We start from the raw sequence: 20413 nt of genomic DNA, 5'->3' as shown, positions 1-20413 counted from the left end.
TGAAGCCAGTGATGTGCTGCCTACCAACTGCAAACGTGGATCAGACGCTAAATGAAGTGTACCAAAAATGTCTATAGCATGTATTAAAGTCCGTTATCCATTTGACAAAACAGTGAATGTCTGCTTACATGGTAGGACTCCATCACTGAGGTGAAGTTCTGCTGTACTGTCTGACAAGAGAACAATTTTCATACACTTACTAAAAGCTAAACATGTATATCCCATATCCCACTGCTTCTCTTAGTCCCACATCTAGGTAAAGAGGTCAAGATGAGAACTGCAGGGTGCAACGTCTTGAGTTCACAGAAGCTGATCTAACAATTTGCTGTCTCCTGAATGGTAAAGGGCCCACTGCTCTTCCCTCCACTTCCTCACCTTCCTGACCCCAGGGGAGCACCCTCCTACTTACCTGTCCTCAGTTTTGGCCATCACTGCACTTCTCTGCAGGCTGATCCACTCACTAGCTCAGCAAAATTAGTCTACATTTTTTTGACAGCCTGGATACTAAAGTGTGGACCTTCATGGAAGAGTCCAAAATGGATCATTTCAAGCACTTACCCAGGATCAAAGGACAGAAGAGCAGGAAAGGAAGACACAGAGGGAAAATCCTCCCATTTAAGTAGCAACAGGTTGTCAGATTAGCTCAGCTACTGTGCAATTACCAGTTAAGTGTTCAGTATGTAAGATCCATTGTAAATTTATTTAATAATCTAAAGTTTAACATCTGGTACATCAGAAGTGAATTTTCCTAAAATCCAATGCTTCTTCTGTCTAAACATACAGGATGGGCATGTGATATCAGGGCACAGGTTGGCCATACTACGTCACAGCAGTAATTGTTTACTTCATAGCCACAACTAACATCGAATTTGTCTGAGAAAGTCACAAAACGTCCACAGTAGTAGAACAGCCTGAAAGAGAGGTTTCTATCTGACCTTTTTCTGATGCTTATTTGCTCAGCGTTCCTCAAAACCTTCTAATTGTTCACTTGTAATGGTCTGCAGGTGCCACACAAGCCCCCCTACATTCCAGTCAACCCAGTGGCAGTGGTCTGATGGGGACAGAGTGCACCACAAAGCTGCCCAAGCAGTTCCTCAAGCATCAGCAAGGCGTGGGGGCTGCACCTGCCTCCTGCATGTGTCTCCATGCAGCACCACAGGCCAGCAGCACGCACATACCTAGCACTCTGCTGGTCAAGTACTGTGCCTCTCTAAATGGCTTAAGCTCAGTATGCTTCTTCCTCCATACTTGGTGCCTAAAATATGCAGCAGTAAAACAGAGTTGCTGTATTTTAATTTTATGTTCTAAGAAGTGATGTCAGTATTAAACATCATTAAGAAGCAAGATTTCTAAGGTCAATTATCAATTATGTCATCAAACTCACTGTTGGATTTGGGCTCAGTCTAGAAGAGTAATTTAAATGTTAACTGATTCACACCACAGTCTGTTAGAAAAATTCAAGGAGTTAAAAGAGATAAGATACCACGTGGGTATTAACTTCTGAATAGCCAGAGAACTGCATTTCTTCCCGAGAACCTGGAAGATCCCACTGGGTGATGGAGAAAGGTGTGAACAGAGGCTGTACACAAGGGCAGATGGAGAAAATGCAAGGCTGCAGTATCCTGAACAGCTGAGCAGAACTTACACTTCACTAGTGCACAAGACTGTCTTCACCCTTCACGCCTTCCATTCTTGAGACTAATCTGGTGCTTTCTGTACTCTTCCATGAACCATTGCAACTTTCTAAGCCAACAGAAAACCACATGCTTTTCTTCTGTGGGGTTAGGGTTGGAGTTTTCTTGTTGTTATGCTTTCGGTTTTTTTAGCTTTTCTTTAGTGAAAACATTCCTGGATTATTTCTCTGCTTGAAAATGGATCAGTTTATTGTGGTAATCTGTGAAGCATGAGCTGACACAGGATAAAGTGCAGGAATGTGCACCTCTCCTCCTGGTGCTGGTAAGCTCTTAGGCTCATTGTATCTCTATGACCTTAAAAAAAAAAGAGCTTTAAAGATGGTGTTTCTCATTTTTTTAAAAAGTTCCAGCTCACTACTTGAGTATTTCTATGATTCTCTAACACTCTCACACAACAAATGTCAATAGGATTAATAACAGAAATTGTCTGAATAATCTATCTCCCAAAACAGACCCATTCCTTTAAAAGCTACTGTAATTTTCAAATATGTAAATCTGGGCGTTCTATAAAAGGTGAGCTGCAAACTAGTTCTTGCTACAGGCAACCCCAAACCAGCATCTCTGTTAAGACAGAATGAAAAAGAATCAATGAATTGACTTAAGAAAATGGATTTGCTCCCATAAAACGTTGTGCATGAAAGCTTCTGTGCTTTTCCAATTAGCTCTAAAATGGCTAGAAAAAAGTTAAGATCTTGAAATGAAAAACCTGAGAAATTACATTGTTATGCTGAAAAAAAATCTGTTGAAAAGCTAACAGCTATGAGACATCTGAATACCAGAGCTGTTTTGCCTAGAACAGGTTTTTAACCTCCCCCCACTTTTTTTAAATTCTGTGTGCATGCACATGCAAATTCCCCTTTCACACCCTAGCATGGGGTATATTACAGTAACTGCAGTAAAGCTCAAAAATTGGAAACAAATATTACAACAGAACTTAATAAAAAATCTAGTTAACTACAGCTACCGGAGGACCCTGCAAGGACAAATGGAAAGGAAAGCATACTCAGAATATACAAACAATCTTTGGAAAAGAAAATAAAGTCTACAACTCTAAATATCTAAATGTGAAATAAAGCAGCATGCACTGTCTTTACAAAGTGAAGTCTACACAGTTAACGTTTGGCAGGGCAGAGGGAAGCATCTGCACACTCAGTAACAGAGGATGATTTCTAAAAGGTACAATCAGGACTATGATCTCCCAAGTGGTGTTTTAGATTGTTCCAATTAATACAGCTTAAAGATGCATGTAAACAATGCATTAAAATAATTCTTTCCAGCCCCACTGGCTCATTGGTTTGGGGGGAGTGGGTTGTTTTGGGGTTTTTTTACTGTCCAAGAATACTACCTCATCAAAAGATTCTCAGTTAATTTGACATCTCTTTTGCTAAAACAATGTTGACCAGCACTATTTCACATTTTTAAAACTCTTTTAAAACTGTATTAATTAATTTTACATTACCAGTTCTGGGGTTTTTTTCCACAACTGATGGTGGGATGACCATTTGGTATCAAAATCATTCTACCTAGTCCTTTTAAGTATCAACATGATATGCTGCTTTTTTTCTACTCTTCATGGAAGAAATGTTTGCAGGACATTTATTTTGGTAGCATTGTCAATCTGGGAAGACTCTTGCCCTACTGAGACATCAGTTTCCACTTTATACTGTCAATCCACTTTGTTATTTTGGGGGAAAGGACCATGCCTACTGTATGAGAAAACTAACACTGGTTAAAAATCAGCTTACAGTAGCCTAGCACTGAAAAGTGTATTTTAAATCTTGCCCTGGTTAATACACAGGGTCACAAACAGGTTACAAAAATAACTGCTGTGATAGGAGAAGACAGGGAGTAAGTAAGCAGGGGGAAAGAATGGAATTGATACTTAAACTGCTTCACACCAAAAGAAATTACATAAAACCAAACGTTTCTCATTTCACCCCCATTTGCTGAAGACTTTTAGCTAACACAAGCTCTATGAGTCAATGCATGAATGACTGTGTGGATCAGCCTTGCAGTTAAAAGTCATCGCTGATGTATCTAGTGAGCCTTGCCTGTAAACAGGAAAAAACGCAACCAGCTCCCTCACATGCACTGGCAGGCCAGGCACTGCCATTCCTGCAGTACCTTCCTGGATCCAAAGAACCTCTAAATTTGCCACAGTAGCAGGAGGATTCTGCCTGTTCCTTCCTTTAGCATTTGACCAAAGATTTAGATCAGCAGTTCAATATCATAACTATGGAATTATTTTACAATTTCACATTATATAAGATTTATAAAGAGTTAGGTTTTTTTAGTTAAAAAAAGAGATGCAGCTTTTGTAGTTTCTCACCTAGTTTTTCCAGAAGTATTTTTAACAACTTTTCTGAATGACTGATTTGCTGAGGATCTCGTAGACATAGTTCTAGGAGAAGCACGAACAAAAGTAGACGGTGGTGTTTTCGGGATCTTCTTTACTAAATGAGTTACCCACTTCTTCTGTTCATCTTGACAGGATGCCAATAACAACATATCTCTTGCTGAAGTTACATCATAACTCACTAAAAGGAGGAAGATGATTCAGTGAAAACTAGGACTTCTTATCAAAATAAGAATTACAACATAACAGGTGTGCCACTGGAAAGAACAATGACACCTATATATGTACTTGTATGGGAACTATTTATGTATTTTTGCAAGACAAACAGCAGGAGAAATTATGAATAGTTTCTTTCAATATTTGTCACTGCATTAAGATTCTTGATTCTAACATTAATATTCCAGAAATGAGAAAACTTACACTAATCACAGTCTTAATAAGCTGGAAAGTTGCGTGGCTGCCTTATGCCTGAATTCTACAGTACACACCCCAAATATTCTGCCTCACGGGAACACAGAGAGGAAACCTTTACTCCAATCCATGAAGTGCCTGAAGAACCACTCTGAAAGGTCTTAGCACAGCTTGGTGACGTGGCCATTGCACTGTCCTTAACATGGGCCATGTGTAAGAGAGAATGGTCTGGGAACCAAAGAGCTGTTCAGTGCTTGGGCACAAACCTCTAGGGACCCTTGTGCTCTCAGGGCCCTCAGCAGAGCCACATCAGTCACACCACCAAAGGCCTCCCTACAGAGGTTTGCCACAACTGCCTGTTCATAAGCAGTGTTAACAATCTGTTATTTTAACAGTACCTTTAACATCTAAAAATCATAAAACTGAAGAGTATAAAACTTTTAAACTGAAGTGCTTTTATTTGCCTCTGATAGCTCAGCAGGTCTGGCTAAACATGCAAAGAACATAGAACGCAAAAAAAGCATGAGCATACCTTTGCATGGTGCAATTAATTCCTCCTTTTTATCCAAGTGGTCTCTGTGGCACTTCACGTGGCATCTTCGACATTCTAGGGCAGCAGGGGGTTTAAAGACATGCCAAAGAGGTTTGGCACAGGCCTCACAGTTGGCTGGAAAGTGGTATAATGTTGGAATAAATTCATGGCCCTTGTGGTTTAGAAAATTTGTCTTCTCTGTGGGTTGTACTGGTTCTACCTCCAAATCCTTCCTGCATTCCCCCTCATTAGCATAGAGAATCTGAAAAAGAATACTGCTGTGTTATTGCTGAAGCACTACATATTTTTATACACTTTTCAAAGAAGCCATCAAACTTTTTCACAGAATTAAGTAGAAATGAGAATACACTTCTTTTTACCTGGAATATTTTAGGAATTTCTTCAGTTTCAGCTCTATATACATCTCCTTGAGTTACAGGCCGGACGTGGAAGAGCTTACTAGATTAGAAGAAATATTAATCAAAAAATGCTGAAACACTACATATGTTTTTTAAATAGTTATCAAAGTGCTTTGAAGTTCTTATAAATCTTATTTACGCAAGCAATACAATACAATATACTTCAAGGCTGATTTTAGGAATTCATTCATAAACAGTATAGATCTTGTCCATCCAAGTAAGACCAAAACATTTCATAGCATGGAAAGAAGGTTATTTTACAATGGGCTCAAGATTCATTGTGGCAAATTTACCTGTGAAAAAGGCTTTCAAATTCTTCCTCAAAACACCAGGAGGTCTAACTGATTATTGCTAGAAAAGCTGATTGATAACCCTGGATGGAAATAATCATATGAAGTATAGTACTACTCACTCTGTTTTTTACTAAATCATGTTATCATCACAAAAGATAATCTGGGGCACCAGCTGTTCAAAATGCTATTAAAATTGGAACAAGTGTCATCTTACACTGGGTCAAGCCTCAAGCCTGTAAGTCCATCTATCCCAACATCCTGTTTTCAACAGTTGCCGTAACAGATGTTTATGAAAAGAGAAAAAGGAACAGCTCAAATAGAAAGTAATTCTTTTCCTTCTTACAAGCAATTGGCAGCTTAAGCACCTCCTGAGTCTGAGATTATTTCCAGACTACTGTATTTGTTAGTTACTGATAGACGTATTCATGAATTTTAAAACCTTTTTTCAATTACTAATCTATAAGGTCCCATAATTTCAATCAGCTGTTCAAACATCACAGTCATGTATCAGTGATGGGCTTCAGTGGTATTTGACACAATTTTCCTCATGTATAACTAATGTAAAGGGATCACAATTCATTTATTTTGTCACTCTAAACAGAAGCCATCTGGAAATGTTAGAAATGCTTTGGGCTTGACCAACACTGATCCTTTCTCAGACAACAAGAAAGAAGTATGAAGCAAGGGGATGAGATCTAAAGTCAGACAGCCAGTTCCCCAACTATCATGCCCTGCCTTAGAAAGCATAGAATCATAGAATGTCCTGAGTTGGAAGGACCACAAAGATCATAGAGTCCAACTCCTGTCCCTGCACGTGACAACGCCACAGTTCACACCATGTGTCTGAGGGTGTTGTCCAGTCTCTTCTCAAACACTGTCAGGCTTGGGGCTGTGAGACCTCCCTGGGGAGCCTGTTCCAGTGCTCCACCACCCTCTGGGTGAAGAACCTTTTCCTAATGTCCAACCTGAACCTCCCCTGGCACATCTTCCTGCCATTCCCTCAGGTTCTGTCACTGGTCACTAAAGAGAAGAGTTTGCAGCTGTTGAAGCAACTGGAAAAAACAGTCGTTACACCAAATCATAAAAAGAGATAGCATAATATGCAGATTCCATGGTCTCTGACCTTTCACTGTCATAACAAGACATGGCTCTTCGTTTCTCTAAATTATGGCTCTTCGTTTCTCTAAATTCAGAGCAGTGACTACAGACAGTGCCACACTACTGTGTATTTAACTTTTTCTCTAACTTTTAGCAGCAGTAGGACAAATACTATCTCCTGTTAGCAGTACCCTGGAATACAGATAAACAGATATTTTCCAACTAGTATGTGAATAAAAAATTTTTTTCCCAAACTTCTGGATTTGTTATCAGTTATCTCATACATAATGCTCTTTTGCCAATTTGTATCCAAAACTAACACTAACTTTACTTACTCTATATCTAGTACCATGGATGGATTAGACTGGTCCTTGTCCTTTTCATCATTGTAGAACAGTATCTTTTTACTGCTTACCACAACGTACTGAGGAAAGAAAGGGTAAAACCAAGTTAAAATTGCATTTTGAAAAGCAACATTTATCCTACTGTACTCCCATAGGCACATAAAAAGTTTGAGTAAACTAAGGCTTTTAAACTAGTATCGGGAGATATTTAAGCAGGCAACTATACTGCTGACAGCTGTGCAATACTACAAGCTGCAGTGACAATGAATTGTCATTGTAGCACCCCAAAATGCTTATGATGACTCTGGAAGTTTGTACATGAACTCACAAATTTCAGTTGCTAATGGCATGTTACTATGGAAATTACTGTATCTCTGAGAAACTCCTAGAGTGCAGAATCTGTCACTTATTGGTAAAGTTGTAAACAACCTCTCTAGTTTTAGAGACCTGCAGGACTCACTGGTAGGTTGCACGAAACTACTAGTAGACTAAAAGAGATTGGCACAGCTCCAGCTATTTCCTACACTTTCAATTTAATGAACTAGTAAAATAAAGAGCCAAAATTAATCAGCAGAAACAGAGACCTGGTACATATTTCAAATCATCTAGGAATACACCCAGACAATAAGAGAAAGGTTTGCAGAAGAAAAGAAATGGACATTCTTTTGCTATGTTCTTTTTAAAGGTCAAACTACACTGTTTTTCCAGAGTGGCAAAGATGTTAAAGAACAAAAACGTTTGGTAATGTGCTGATTTTTTTTTTTCTTCCCAAGTGTATTAAAAATTCCTGCTCAAAATCTGCGTCTTAAAATACGATACCTAGCCCATGCCACTGAAAAAGTGGAGTACTCCAGAATGTGTGGGGTACTGTGGAATAAGCAAGAGCTACTGATAAGGCACTGTGAGTTTTAGAGTGGGAGTGGACTTGCAGGCCCCATTTCCAAGAGGATTCCCAAATGCTGTCCACATAAGTCAACATGGCGTTTCACTACTGTATCTCACTGGTTTGAACTTCAGCTAGCTTAAGGAATCATATCAGCATGACTTATTTTATGACAGAGGCATCCATCTGTAGCTCAAATTCCTTCAAAGTGCAAGAATTATTATTCAAACTAGGAAAATATGAATGGAGTAACTGCCATGTGTCTTGAGGGAACTAAGCAGGCCTATACTGGGTATGCCTCAAGAACCTCAGATGCAGTCTTTTGCTGGAGAAGCTACATTTATCAGAAGTTTAAAGTTTTAATCATAAGAGGATGCAAGAATAATCTCTATTTCTAGAAGACAACCAGAAAAGGCTGCTGGAGCTATTCTGACAGGAAAATGATGCAGTATTTTAGATAATCCAGAGCAGAATAAAGCCATGTGACTTGTGCCTGGGCAGAGTCATGTCCATTAATGGACACTGCCAAAAGTCTGACAGAAACCTGGAGAATCGTTTCTGGAACAACAGGAATCAAGCAGCCTTAGCTATCAAACAGAACAAGTTGTGGAATAGATTTACAAATAGGTGTGTTTTGTGAGACACATCCAAACACTTATCAGGGTTTTATTCAAATATGGCACCAAGAACATTCTCGACCTGGCCCTGTACATTTCCTGCAGTTCTGCTAACAGGGAGACAAAGTGAAATGTAAAGAAACCAGAAACCAACTGAAAAGCGTTTGAGGTCTCTGTACCAAACCCCAGGTTCCAAACTGTGGTAAGCAGTATTTTCAGTGTGGTGCTTGCTCGCATTGCCTCTCATCTGAGGGTCTGGCAGAACACTCTAAGCAGCCATTAGTTGAAGTGGGGCAGAGCTTAACACTTATTTTCTGCAAGCTACAACAGGTGGCAGGTTTATAGCCAATGGAAGAACAGAGTACTTCAAAGAAGGAATTCAGCAGCTGAAGGCCCAATACATGCACCTCAGTGCTTCTCTGGCAGGAATTAAACCATTCTCCTTCAAACTTCATGGAAACCACTTCGAACACTTCTAGAATGTGAACATAAACAGGAGTATCTGAAAAGGATCTTTCTGGAGGAATCAGAAAGTTATCTTGAAAGTGTCATGAACAAACTGAATAATTTCCAATACTGGTTTTTAATGAAGTAAGGAGGATGCAGGGAAATAAGCTATTTCATACAAATTGTTTGCAAAATTTACAAAACTCTAGTGACCATGTTCTCTTTTGCAATTTGTGATATTAACAGATGTCCAAAGAGGGCAACTGGAAAGCCAGAAAACATAATCAGAAACTGGTTCTAAGCTTCTAGACATCTCAATTTGAACATTTGAAGTTTCAAGGAACTGGATCATAACCTCTGTAGAGGCGAAACAACACTGCTTTGGTTAGAGTGGAAATTCCAGCACAGAGGCCAAGTTTCTGAGAATAAATCGGTTCTTTTCCAGAGACTGACCATTTTAAAAGTAAGGGAGACGGAAATGTCCTTGGAAATCATGTGTGGCAAGTTACAGTGTGATACACTCTTCCATGGCCTTCAGAACATGTGTGGTATTCCCTATTCTCTGCTGTCAAGTTGTACAAAAAGCTTATTTTTCAGTAACAGGACTATAAAGAAGCTTATTCAAAGGAGAAATGGGATTTTTAAATGATTCCGAGATGCATATTGTGAAGCAATTCCTCACCCACCTGCCATGAATTTGCACAATGTTATTACTACAGGTCTCATACTGAACTTGAATTTCTTATTGGTTTTTTTCTGTTCAATAAATAATGTATACACACTAAATTAGTAAAATTATTTTGTTTGTTTCTTAAATGTGAGCTGTAAAACCAATTCACCTTATGCCTAAAAAACTTTGAGGAAGAAAAAAAAAAATCCATTTGTACCTGTTTCTTCCAGCCATGCCGCTTTATATTTCCTTTGTTTGGTATTGAAAGCCAACCTTCAAGTCTTGATTCTGGTTTAAAAAAAAAGCACATGTTGAATAATTTTAGGTATTTATACTAATAAAGTAAAATAGCACAAAAGCAAACTATTACTAGAAAGGAAGACGTACTACATGCAGTAATAGGCAATTACCTATTCAGCAAAGCAGAATAAAAAGCACAGCTAAATAAAATGAAGATATAAGCATTCACTTCATGCTTCATCACAAGCTAACACTTGCTGATACAGTTACTGCAAAATGAAGTGAAGCTGTTTTCCTTGATGTCAACGTCTAAAACTGTATGTAAATAGCTTGCAAAGAGCCAGGCAGGAAAGACTTTGCTTTGGAAATGTGTTACAGCTTAAACCAAGGATGATTAAGAGATTTTCAATATAAATATAATTTAACATTCAGAGAGGATATATGAAAATACTCAGCAGGAAGATGCAGCAAGTAAAGCAAACCAAATCCACATTTTCCAAGGGAAACAAAAGAAGGAGAGCGCACAAGAGCAAGCAATGCTACATGGGTGTCCCGTTACTCACAGAAGATAAGCATAGGAGATAAATAAATAAGGAATGCAGGAAGAATCAACTAGATATAAAGAATGAGAGACAAGTGTTTTATTCAAATTGTCAGTGGACAATTTTCCAAAAAGTAGTGTAATAACGTATTTTCCTACCACAAAACTACCAAAATAATTTAACAATGATACAAAGAAGCATCACAAGAAAATTAGCATTCTGCCTAATGTGAGTCATAGATTTAAAAATAACTTCCAGCTAACTGATAAATATTTTTTAAATTATGAAGCCAGGTAATAGCACTGAAAAGTTATTGCTGTTCCATTAATCTGAAGTAACATGGCACAGTGTCTCATAGTTTTGCAAATGTGAGAATGAAATAATCAAAATTTCACTCCATTATTATAAATTTATTTCATAATTAAGAAAATTGTGTGTGTGGTTTTTCGTGTTTTGTTTTTCCTTTAAACGATCATAAAAATGTAAATTGCAATAAAAGTGTCAGAATACAGAAATATAGCCAATAGCTAATGTATGCATTCTTTACAATAAATCTAACTGGCAGCACTGAAAACTTAAAAAACCTTAAGCTAAAATTTGCTGAAACAGTCTCCACAAATATTTGTGTAAGAAGGAGCTACTGGTCCTTTTGTCCTTCAGGGATAACTCTTTGTGAGATGTAGCCCAGCAAGCTCTGAAAACACATTCAAATATATAAAAGATACTGTCCATACACTTTGTTATGTTAAATTATGAGACTGTCAGCCTACCCTTCTACAAGGCATTAAAATTAGGCATTAAAAACCCTTCCTGCACTAGCTTTACAGCATATAATATTTAGAAGTGGTCTACGCTTAAAAATATAGAATAATTTCCTAACATTTCTGCACACAGAATAACTTCGAAGTACTGGGGGACCAGTGAACTATGAAATTCTAATGGGAAGAAAGGCATGTCAGCAGAAAACTCATTCCAATAAGAAACCTTCCTAGAAAAAATGAAGGAAATTTTTATTTCCCTGCCTCTCATATCTGCATAAGAAATGGGGGGGAGCGCAGTTTGACCCCCCAGACTCCACATCAGTTCTTGATATTCAGAAACTTTGGATAAGGAAACCTATTTCCTTCCTGTCTCCAGGCACCACAGATACTGCTTACCCTATTTTGAATACTTTGCTTAATTTTTACATCAAGAGAAGATTCTTCCATTTTCAGAAATGTTAGAAATATTGCAAAATAAAGTTATTAACTGCTAATAAAGAACATAGTACAGACAACTGCAAATCACAAGGAATATGGTACAGACAACTATGATTCTAAAGGAATAAGTATGCATCTGAGGAAATTATGGCATATGAAAATCTGGAAAGATTCAATAATGATAAATTTTAAAAGATGCACCAGGTACTATGCTGCTTCTAGGGACAGTGTAAGTAGGAGTTTTTCTAAGTTTACTTCTATTTCAGCACATTCTGGAAGAAATTCCAAAGGAAGTAGAAAACAGATGAGCTATTACAAATGAATGGGTTGACATTCTTTTCTGTCTACTACAAATCTATTTTAGTAAGCAAATTCTGTTTGCATGAGAGGTGATTTCTGAGCTGTGAATAACATCTTGCAGTTGAAAATAACAGTTTCTGAATGTACTCGTTTTCAACAAATAGAGCATTCGTCTGGAACAAAATGTACTCTTGAAATGGCAGATGAGCCCTTTCATTCCAACCTTGCCACAAAGGTCTGTCTCAAGTAATATTGTACATTTTATTATCCCTTGACAGAGTTACCTAGCAAAACTGCAAATGTTCATCTGGCCATTTCACAAATATTTGATCCACAAGAATAATATTTATGAATATTCCGATTAAGTAATTAAGAAAATATCAGCTATCTAGACTATGAAAAAGAATCTTCCATTCCTGGCTTTAAAAATAGGCTCAAAAGTATTGCCTGACAACTTCCCTGTATTTTGGAAAAAATCCCAGAATTGATACTTCATATTTCCAATCCAGAAAATCCAAGATAGGCCTCAAAATTAACTGATGGGTAGCTGGACCTGAATAGAATATGAAGAAAGAATTCCATGAAGGCTACAGATCTTATCATTATCTCTGAATATATATAAAAATGTGGATTTGCATTCTAAATATTTTCATGGTTAGTATTCATATTGCCAGGATTTGTTGTGATTCAGTATGATAAATGTGAGTTCTAACAGCAAGTCTTCCATAAAATCACACAAGACAACCACGACTATACTGATTAATGAGACTTTTTGTTGCCTTGGAGCTAAGTAATACAGGTGCCTTCAGGAGCAGTAGAGCATCTCTTTCCAATGGTCAAGAATGTAAGTATCAAGACTTCCTAATTCCAGCCAGGAGGTAGAGGCATTCCAAAATCATCATTAGAAAGCAAATATTTAAGCTGTTCCAGCAAGGACTCTATTAACATTGAAGACATCAACTGAGACATGAGCTGCTATATGAATCAATAATCAGAAGTGAGAGTTACAAAAAATCCTAGAACTGAATACAAGGAAAACCTTCCTCCAAGTCATGATCTTTCTTTCCCATCTGGTGAAGCAAAAGTCTGAGAACAGCCTGGATTGACTAAAGGAGCCAATCCCCACCCTGGGAGCAGAATCAGTTGCCCTGGGAGCTATCAGAACTTGTAGGGGTTATTTAGCTCAACAACAGAAAGAAACCACCTCCAGGTGAGATGCAGTTATAAGGTGTGTTACCACGTGATTTCTCTGTAACTACCTCCAAATAGAGATTTTTTTTTTCTGAGTATTAGGAACTTTAGTATTACCTTGAGTTTATTCAAAGAGTGCAAAGTGTTCTGAACCCAAAATTTTACAAGGTGCTCTTCCTGTAAATTATGAATTCTACTCTTATAGCCTCTCTGGTGGCTGGTAACCTCAGCTCCCTGATTAGACAAGACATTACCCCATACCCTGAACCTCCCTCCCATTCAGGAGGACAGCAGAAAATGCCTGAGATCCAAATGTCTCTCTGGAATTCCGGCAACATTAATATCGCACTGTTTCATAACAAGTTTTTTCTCAACTAAATCAGAGACTGCCCACAGCCAGAACTGGAACCATGGAATAATTCTTTTACACGTGTTTACATTATTTTGTGCTTTCATTTTTCTCTCTGGTGATGTTTTTCCTGTGACAGGAAATTAAATAAATCATACTATAACTACTTACTTAGTAATTCTACCATTTATTTGCCCTAAATATTTTTAGGGAATGTCTTTGCCTTAAGAACAGACACATCAGCTAGAAAATACTATTGACTACTCATCAGATCCATCTCTTCAACAAGATGCTATTGAAGGTGCTCTGAAGGAATGTCTGTATTTGGGCTACAGTAGTGATAGAAGCTTAGCACACCGTTGAAGACAAAAAACTTCATGCAACTAAATTGTATCAAAAGAACTGCTGTGGTGTGCCACCTCCTGTGTTTTGAAACTAATTACTTGGTTTGCAGAAAAATAACTATGTAATAGACAATTTCCTCTTTCTGTGGCATGGGGTATTTCTATTTTGAAGACTGTTTTTTTTACCCCTCCCTTCACGCTAATGCTCTTCTCTGCCCTCTACTTGGCTCTTTGACAAATGCATGAATCTGAGTACACTAATGTCACTTAATCTCTTTTAATTACCTAAATTGCATCTTATTCAAATCCTGATAAACTCAGAGCCTCATTCAAAAAAACAAAACAAACAAACAAACAACAACAAAAACCCAACCAAACAAGCAAAACAAACCAAAACAAAAAAAAAAAAAAAAAAAACAGACAAGCAGCATCTAGAGACATGGACATGATCTGGATGTAGAGAAGTCCTAATAATATGTATTGCAGGTCCTACCTCTATGACACAGTAAAACCAGCAGCACAAATGCAGTAAAAATCAGAGGCATGTGTAGAGAAAAGTGCAAAAAAGAAGACAAATGAAAGGCTAGTAAAAAAGAAATAGTTAGAGGGGTCATGAGTATGGAAGATGAAGACCACAAGAACTTCCTGTAATTGTGATGTTCTAGTTAACAATGGAAAAGTTACAGCCGACTTTAAAAGATCTTGCACATACTGAAATTTCTGCCCAAAAATTGAAGTCATGGAGCCAGAAGCCTGACTACACTTGTCTCCAGGGGTAAAACTGAAAATAATGTACCCCAACAAGGCAGAAAGATATTATTCCTACTGAATTTCCAAGGTCTAAGAAACGATGGGTCATACTGACATCCTATTGCCCTTAAGAAAAAAGGAAGGAAGGTGCCTATGCCCAGGTGGAGGCATTCCGTGTTTTCAGTGTAATACACAACACCCATTATGCAGGAAATGGCTGAGAAGGAACTGAGGAAATTCAAAACTAGTCTTTTAGGTAGAATAAATCTAGTCTGTTTTCTTGTAGAAAAAATTAAGCTCTCAATTCACAGGATTTCAGAGATTTTAATGAACTACAGTGTTCTTCATTTAGGAGACACTATCAAACATAAGGTTTTATTCCAAATAGTAATTTGAGGGGAGAAAAAGCACTTTAAAAATTAAAACCCACCTGACTTATTTTTTACCCCAGTTAAATGGAATACACTGAAAAATAGTATCTAAGATAAAAACTCCTGAGAAGTACTGACAGTTCAGAAATACCAGAGGGGTTCCTAACAGGTCACAGCTAAGAAAAAAATTTTCCTTCATCAATCCAATAGCTCTAAGAATTCCCAATACTGAGTTTCAATGGAAGATTTTTTCAAAAGAAGTAAAACACACATTTACTTTACAAGATAGCAATTGCCTGAGGGTTTTACAGATCAAACTTGAGAGTGCAAAAGGCTTCTTGGAAAGAATGGAAGCTGTGAAGAACAGACTATATCATTATCTGAATGAAAATCTATTGTAGAATGGGGCTCATTTAAATACTAACTAAAAATGAAAATCTAAATATTTTAGGGAAAGCCAGGACACAAAACCAGACACAGAACAGAATAACTACATAAAAACCCATACTAAGTCTCATAACCTACCTGAAATTTCAATCGGTCTACGACCCCTGGAAAAACTCTAGAATGTGGCAATCTGAGCAGCATGAAGTACATTAACAGGAAAAGAAACATCTAAAATGATTCTATTTACTTTTATCTGATTACTCATCCACTAAGGTCTTAAAATACCCAAAATAGTATTCTGTTTTCGTATGTGTGAATGTATTTTTCTACAATGAAAATCAGACTGTAAGTCTGGAAGATAAGCATGTAAAACAAATATTTACTAAGAATTTCACAAATAATTATAAAAATTACTTAACTGTACAAAAAAATCCCCAACCTAGTTCAACATATGGAAATTGTTAAGCACAGCTTATTACCACTAAACATTTTTCTGTGTATCTAGAGATACAGAAGTGGATCACATGAAAGTACTGATTACACTTTTCAAACATAGGGGAGGGAAAGGGAGGAATCACTAACCAGTCTTAACAATGGGTCTCAAAATATAGTGCTTGGAACTGACATTACATGACACCACACTGTGTTATTTGTTCTTATTTTAAACTGCTATGTTAGAGTACCATGCAAACATAAATGCATAATGGAAATTCCTACAATTATTTTTTCACATTAGCTATTATTGCCACCTGTCACAAAGGTGCTATGTGATTGTGAGTAAGAACAGACAAGATCAAGGCAATTTTGCATTCGAGATAAAAAATACAATCATGATGTTGTGGAAGTGCTGGCTCTGTATTCTGTTCACTGGACACCGGACATTGTATTCCCTATATTCAACCAGAGGCAGATGTAAAGATACTCTTTCCACAAAAGTGGAAAAAGATGATGCTAATGCCAAACCATACAGTGGGAAGAGTGATGTAAGAAGAAATTAAGACTTAAATATAAGAAGCTAAGCTATGAAATAAAAACCAGAAAAAGGAAGTGGAGATGTCAGAAGATTTTAAAAGGTAGTAACTTGTTTGAAACAATATCTTCCAAAACTACGTGTATGCACAAAATCAGGTATTTCAAATATGCTTTTCTCTCACCTGAAAGATTTCCATCTGTTTCATCTGAAGGGAGACTAGCAACACTGGTAGAATCCATTCCTTGCTGGAGGTCCAAAATTTTCCTTCGTAGTTGTTCTATGTCACTCTCTTTACTATCCAGCTGCATCTGGAGCTCATTCCTGTATGTAGATTCTTCTGCTAGTTGCTGTATTTATACACACATGACAGTTACTGTGATACCAAAAATAGGGCAGCAAAGTATTCTGAATACAAAACCCACTACTAATTTTTTCATATCTCTAGATACTTTTGATAGTACCAGCATAAATTAACTATAGTAGAAGTGTTTGTTCAGGCTTGGAAAAAAGTTAAGTATCAAAGATCCAGCAATGCATTCAAGTACAAAACAGTCTTATTAATCTATTAAATCACCATTTGTTTTGAAAAGGAGACCACCTACCAGTGAAATAAACTGCATGAACAGTATACTACACAGTATTCAGTCTTCATAATGTATGAGTAACTTCCACAGTTAAGAATTTAGAAAGGGGAAATGAATGAAAACAAGCATAGCAGCACGCTTATCAAGTTCTCTGCCTCACTAAAATTCTGTACCCTTGAGTATCTGAAACAGAACTTGTTGTATTTTTGAGTAAACTAGAAGCTACTCATTTTTCCTGCAGAGAGAGTTCCACAATGTGACACAAAAAGCAAGATTATTTTACCGCTTGCATTTCATTGAGCTCCTTTTGGTACTTCACTACCATCTGATTGAATTTCTCTTTTTCTTGATTAAGCTCTAGTTGGAGCTTTCGGTTCTCCTTTTCTTTCTTCCTCAAATCTTGCATGTTAGCTTTCTTTCTGTCTATTTTAAAATCTTTCCGATTCATTATCTCAGCCAGTTTGTTGACAGCCTGTTAAGAAAAACAAAAGAACAGTAAGAAAAATTATATATGCAATCACATTTCATACAAAACTGTAAATATCAACAATGCATATTATGCATCATGGTTAATACAAACTTAATCTCATAGGAACTTAGAGTTAGTTGCACAAAAAAAATACACTGAAAACATATCTGATATGCAAAGTAATTATTGTTATTAAAATTCATTAAAAGTTATACCTGTGTCTTCAGAGTTCTTTCAGTGTTAAGGCTCTTCTCATAATGCGTTCTAATATTATTGATTTCCTCCTCTTTTTTCATTTTGTATTCTGTTAAAACAATATTCAACTTTGAGATATTTCAGGACAACGTAAATATTTCTAAGCTTAATCACTTCTACAACTGCATCAATTTCTTTCTCCATTTTCCTGCTGTGTCACTTAATGTGCAAAATACAGTTTGTGACAATAAAGGTTACTGGTTTAATACTACTGTAATGATAGAAAATTAGAAGAAGGATATATCAGAAAGGCACCAAGATGAAATACTAAAGCAAACATATGTATTTTTGTTTCATGTTGATGACTGATTTTGTTGTGCCACTTCCTTCATGTTTGCACTGCCAAGTGTTTCTGCAGAACCAAAATTTATTAAGTCAGTACCCCCACAGAAAAAGACTGATATGACTGGACTCGCATTCAGTAGGGATTCTCCAATCAAGCATAGAGATAACATGGGGAAAAAGGCTTTCTTTAAACAAGGAATGACTCTGTTACATTCCCCTCACCCCTCTCACACATCAGTTACTCAATTCTACCAATCTTTCTATCACACTTCCAGTCTTCTGATTTGTTCCCAAAGTTTCTAGAAGATTGCACTTCACTGGTAAGGATTTCTCCACCAAAACTAAAAACAGTTAAAGAACAATTTTCAATTTAACAATTTAAAAATAACAAACTCCATAAACTAAAAAAATACTGAAAAATGCTTGGTTACCCAATCTCTACTATTATGGAAATGCAGAACTAAGTGAAAATATTTTTTCTGCCTTCCTGCTTACATAGTGTTTGCAACAACACTGGCAACACGACTGATAAAGCCTTTACTCTCATAGTCAACAAATATTAAAGCATGCATTCTGATTTTATAACAATTGCTCAAATCAAAACCATGGGAGAAATCCGAATAGTAAAGTAACTTCCCATACAGTCAGAATGCAGGTAAACAGAATGAAAATCCACTGATAGGCAGGAAATCACAATTTAGATTCTGAATGTACGTGGGATCTTAAGGGAGTTGAAATACTGATACTGCTCTACTGAAAATACTGCAGACAGAAACAAAAGCTTTAATAAATACATTGTGTGCAATATGAAATGGGTAAAATACTTTTCCTTAATAGCTTTCACGCACAAAAGGGCATGGCTGGTAGAATTGGGTTACACAAACATTAAATGGATGAGGTGCACTGGACAGACATTCCTGACTGTGCCTGTTTTGAAACAAGTGAGGAGGGACTGTGAGCAGAAACTCACTTTTTCCTTCCTGCTACAGCTGAGGTTTTAATTGTTTTCAACAATAAAGGCAGTGTATGGAAATGGAAACAATACAGTAAAAAGAGTGGCAATTTACATGGCAGATATATTTTCAAGATGAAATCCATGACTTTTTTTTTCATCAAGCCCAAAATAATAGTGAAGATAGACAGCAATCTCTTCTCCTGTTTCCCATTTCGCTTCATAACAAATTAATTAAAACTCCAAACGTGACATACCTTCCTCTTGTTTCTTCATTTTTTCACTGATCTCTGAATTTTCCTTTGTTATTAAATCAACATCTTTGGTTAATGTGTTATTAGTTTCTTCCAGCTAAAGAAAAACATATTTTAAAATAAAGGACTTACATGAATTCTAAAAATATTTATAATACTGTTATTTTGAATACCCTTAAATCTATAACAGCCATTTACTTCAAACGCTTTCCTCAGATTATATACAAAACAAAACAAAAAAAAAAAACCACCCTGCTTATCTCTCAAACCTGACTTTTTTTAAAATGGTACTTTTATTCTAAGGTGTCTTGATTTACCAGAAGGCTCAAAATACACCTGGCCCAGAAATAATTTTTTTTAAAACTGTCTTTGCAGAACTGACAACACTGTACTATATAATTAAAAACTCAACTTAAGCAACATTAAATTGTCAGTTAATGAATGTGGCAATTAATATGTGTTACTTTGGAAGAAGTAGTACCTAGAGGCCTGAGCCTCTGAATCCAGAGAGAAAAGCAGCTGACAGATGATACAACTCCAGCATTCAAGGCTAGAGTAGATTCATAGCATCTGCTGCTAAGTAACTGTCATATAGCATAAAGGACAGGTATAAATCAGGATAAAAATAAAACTAAATCTGGTCTAAGACAAAGGTAAATATGTACATAGGTTTGCAAAACAAAAACGGAAAGGAAAACATTTTTAATATCACAGAATCACAGAATGTCAGGGATTGGAAGGGACCTCAAAAGATCATCTAGTCCAATCCACCTAGATGAGGTTACACAGGAAGGCGTCCAGGTGGGTTTTGAACCTCTCCAGAGAAGGAGACTCCACAACCTCCCTGGGCAGCCTGTTCCAGTGCTCTGTCACCCTCACTGAGAAGAAGTTTCTTCTCAAATTTAAGTGGAACCTCCTGTGTTCCAATTTCCACCCACTGCCCCTTGTCTTATCATTGGTTGTCACCAAGAAGAGCCTGGCTCCACCCTCATGATGACACTCACTCTTTACATATTTATAAACATTCATGAAGTCACTGCTCAGTCTCCTCTAAGCTAAAGAGACCCAGCTCCCTCAGCCTTTCCTCATAAGGGAGATGCTCCACTCCCTTAATCATCTTCATGGCTCTGCGCTAGAGTCTCTCAAGCAGTTAAGACACAGCCAGGATACATATTAAAACCCAGACGTAATTGCATTACTGAAA

At 37.0% G+C, this 20413-nt stretch overlaps 1 protein-coding gene across 3 annotated transcripts in view; it reads right to left on the bottom strand.

Moving 5' to 3' along the window:
* ROCK1 (Rho associated coiled-coil containing protein kinase 1) overlaps nucleotides 1-20413 on the bottom strand; it is an 86909-nt gene that overhangs the window by 2153 nt on the left and 64343 nt on the right. The window contains exons 24-32 of one of the 3 annotated variants that reach the window (XM_082046137.1): nucleotides 19213-19306; nucleotides 17679-17767; nucleotides 17278-17466; nucleotides 16592-16757; nucleotides 9982-10052; nucleotides 7139-7227; nucleotides 5374-5452; nucleotides 4994-5255; nucleotides 4024-4231 (exon numbers count right to left, since the gene is read on the bottom strand). In XM_082046137.1, the coding sequence (XP_081902263.1) occupies nucleotides 4024-4231; nucleotides 4994-5255; nucleotides 5374-5452; nucleotides 7139-7227; nucleotides 9982-10052; nucleotides 16592-16757; nucleotides 17278-17466; nucleotides 17679-17767; nucleotides 19213-19306 (1247 nt within the window). Of the gene's footprint in view, nucleotides 1-4023; nucleotides 4232-4993; nucleotides 5256-5373; nucleotides 5453-7138; nucleotides 7228-9981; nucleotides 10053-10567; nucleotides 10617-11828; nucleotides 12599-16591; nucleotides 16758-17277; nucleotides 17467-17678; nucleotides 17768-19212; nucleotides 19307-20413 lie in introns of those variants that run through there. The other 2 variants (XR_014183389.1, XM_082046138.1) reach the window with 2 other exon arrangements.

The sequence above is a fragment of the Streptopelia decaocto genome (genome assembly GCF_964273445.1).
Source record: "Streptopelia decaocto genome assembly, chromosome: 2".
NCBI lineage: Eukaryota > Metazoa > Chordata > Aves > Columbiformes > Columbidae > Streptopelia > Streptopelia decaocto.
Note: the sequence above shows the minus strand (reverse complement) of the source record. Positions and strands in the feature narration are given on the sequence as shown.